Below are 3,246 nucleotides of genomic sequence, written 5' to 3'. Positions count from 1 at the left end.
TTAAGTAGACAACTCTATTAACCGTACATATAGGTTGGTCCTGCTTATGGGAGATTTCACTGTAATTATTTTCACATCGATTTCCGCGAAGACGAGACAACTAAATTAATCTAATCACAGTAATCAAATTTTTTCAATTTGTATAATTCCTGCTTTCAAGAGGAATAACCTTAGCAGTAAGCAACTGATATCAATGACAAATGCGACTCAGAAACTTTTTCAAGAGCACGAGAGTAATAATTAAAACTTTCATTAGTGGACGAATATACTCTTTCTATGCAACCTAACTGCATTTGATTTCACTCTACTCAAACTCCAATCAAATTCCACTCACTATCCGCTAAAACTGAGTGGCGCCGTATGTCATCTCGCTGGACCTACAATGTTTGTAGCTTTCTACTAAAAGCTCAATGCTTTCAAACAAGTTTAGCTGTGCCGTTAAATATTTATGCAGATCAGTTACATTCGAAAGCTGCCAATAACAAGTCCACATTTTACTGCAGTTAATAAACTTTTTTTATTTAAAAATCACTGTGCATTATGTCCGAAAACAAGGACCTCGTCGAAATCAATTTGAATACAACTAACTCAAAACTCCTCGAGAAGGGTTCCAGTTATAACAACAATATGAGCTTATTCCACTTTAAGGATCGTAGTACAGTTACTAGCAGCACCATACCCAACAAACAGGGTCTATCGCTTACAGACTCTCAAGGGGGTGCGCACAAAGGTGCCACAAATGTGCTGCATAGTATTTTTGGTGGCAGCATTGAATTTGTGCCCAACGCTTATCGTTCGCCCACAGATTTGAGCTGTCTGCGGCAAATGTACTGCCCCGACTGTGAACAGCGATTGCACATGGACACCATTAGTTATGATCGCTTGCTCTACTGGTAATGTGTGTGGTGTTAGATTTAGTGAAAAAGTTCTGAGAAATATTTTATTATTTTTATTTTTTTTTAGTTGTTTGCCCATATTTCCCTTCAAGTGTCTGTACAAACGCGCCATCGACCGGCGACAAAGTGGCAACAAAGTGATTTGCAAAAGGTGTGGAGGAAATTTGGGTTATTGGAAGCAAAAGTGATTACTTGATGTACTCGTTTTGGCGAATTTGTGCCAATAATGTGTTGAATGTGGAATTTGTTTTATACTAAAACAATAGGTTTTATAGTTTTGGGTGTGGAAAATATTTTTAAGGCAACTAATGTTTGGGAGCATATGTTTCTTATCTAATATGGAATTGAAAAAATATTTTAATCAAATATTTTATACAAATTGAAATAGACTCTTTATTAATTTTTATAAAAAAAGGTTTTTTGAAAATAATAATTTCCATAAATTTTTAAGGGACTTCTTAAGATTTTTTTTCGAAAAAGTTCTTGTGTTTGGTGGTTTCTATTTGATAAAAAGTTGATCATAGTAAATTTTACTGGCAATATTTTTTTACAAACTTAATGCGGAATATTTATTATCATTCGAAAGATCATTCTTTGAAGATTATCTCTTTCAAATGTAGGCCGCGGCTACGTATTTCTTGGTCCATCCATTGAGTCCAATTTTCTATAACTCGTTCGAGTATTTCGGCTTGATTCGAAACCACACGGAGCAAAATCAGGCGAATACCGTGGTTGATCTCTGGTATTCATTGCGTTTTTGGATTTAAACTCGGTCACAATCATGGCTCGATACGATGGTGCATTATCATAATGTAAAACCCATGAACTGATATGTATTTCACAATTCCGGCGAACGGATGTTCTCACGTAAACGCCTCAATACAACTAAATAGAGCTTCTTATTGACCGTCTGTCCCTATGGAACAAATTCATGGTGCACCAAACCACGAATATCGAAAAAAACAATAACCATGACCTTGATTTTTGAGCGGATTTGGTGAGGTTTTTTTGGTTTCGGCTCGATTTTTCTCTCCATTCCGATGATTGTTTATTTGTTTGGATGTCAAACTTATAAACCCATGTCTCATAGGCAGCTAAAGTGCTCTTCATGAATATCGAATCGGAATTAGCACGATCAAGCATGTCCAAAGATATCTTTTTATGGTACTCTTTGTGAAAAATATTCACCTGTATTGAGACGGGTCGAGCAAGAACGCGTTTTATATCCAAACTATTCGCCAAAATCATTCGAACAAACTGGCGAGAAATGTCGAGCTCACTTGCGATTTCTCTAACACTTGCTTGACGATTATCATATCCTTCACTTTTTGAATATTTTCATCAGTTGAAGAGGTCGAAAGTGGTCAATAACGAGGAATGTCTTCAATTATCTCTTGATCGGCTTTGAAGACTTTGCACCACTTTTATGGTTGTGTTTTTGATAAAACTGAATTACTGTAAGCCTTAAGTAAATTCTTTGTAAATTTTGATCCATTGTAGAAATCGCAACGCACTACTGAGATGTACCAACTTAAGCAGATGCTGTAAACAAACTGGTTGACAGATCGCCCTCATATTTAGTAATTAAGGACTGTTCTACCAACTTAGTAAAATACGTGTTTTTGAAATATAATTTATCTGGGGAATTTAATTATAATTTGGAAATATAATTATATGGTGTTTTCTAGTGCCAATGTACATCTCAGTTTTATAATATTATTTAATAAAAACAACAAAAAACGTTAACTTCGGTTGCACCGAAGCTAAATACCCTTCACAGGTGCACTTCTGTTAGTAACTATGTGTTCAGTTTGTATGGAAGCTATATGCTTTAGTTAACCGATCTAATCAATTTCTTCGGAGATTACATTGTTGCTTTAGAAAATAATACATACCAAATTTCGTGAATATATCTTGTCAAATATGAAAGTTGTCCACACAAAAACTTTATTCCGATCGTTCAGTTTGTATGGCAGCTATATGCTATAGTTAACCGATCTGAGCATATACCAAATTTCGTTAATATATCTTGTCAAATGTGAAAGTTTTCCATACAAGCATTTGATTCCGATCTTTCAGTTTGTATGACAGCTATATGCTATAGTTAACCGATCTGAACAATTTCTTCGGAGATTACATTGTTAGCTTAGAAAATAATATAAACCAAATTTGGTGAATATATCTTGTCAAATGTGAAAGTTTGCCATACAAGCATTTGATTCCGATCGTTCAGTTTGTATGGCAGCTATATGTTATAGTGGCCCGATAGCGGCCGTTCCAACAAATGAGCAGCTCCTTGAAGAGCAAATGACGTTTGCAAAATTTTAAAACGATATATTAAAACCTGAGG

General features: G+C 35.1%; 1 protein-coding gene across 1 annotated transcript; it reads left to right on the top strand.

Annotated features, from left to right (window-relative positions):
- The first annotated feature begins 540 nt into the window (after window positions 1-540).
- Window positions 541-1,084, top strand: LOC120770231. The gene is made up of 2 exons (XM_040097516.1): window positions 541-893; window positions 964-1,084. The coding sequence occupies exons 1-2, from the start codon at window positions 541-543 to the stop codon at window positions 1,082-1,084; spliced, it is 474 nt and encodes a 157-aa protein (XP_039953450.1).
- Window positions 1,085-3,246: the final 2,162 nt, after the last annotated feature.

The sequence above is a fragment of the Bactrocera tryoni genome, chromosome 3, assembly GCF_016617805.1.
Source record: "Bactrocera tryoni isolate S06 chromosome 3, CSIRO_BtryS06_freeze2, whole genome shotgun sequence".
Taxonomy (NCBI): domain Eukaryota; kingdom Metazoa; phylum Arthropoda; class Insecta; order Diptera; family Tephritidae; genus Bactrocera; species Bactrocera tryoni.
Note: the sequence above shows the minus strand (reverse complement) of the source record. Positions and strands in the feature narration are given on the sequence as shown.

Bases quoted from the DNA above. Each gene is read 5' to 3' on its own strand.
- LOC120770231 (XM_040097516.1), top strand. From the start codon at position 541: ATGTCCGAAAACAAGGACCTCGTCGAAATCAATTTGAATACAACTAAC. The intron at 894-963 runs GTAATGTGTGTG...ATTTTTTTTTAG, and splicing joins TATGATCGCTTGCTCTACTG to TTGTTTGCCCATATTTCCCT.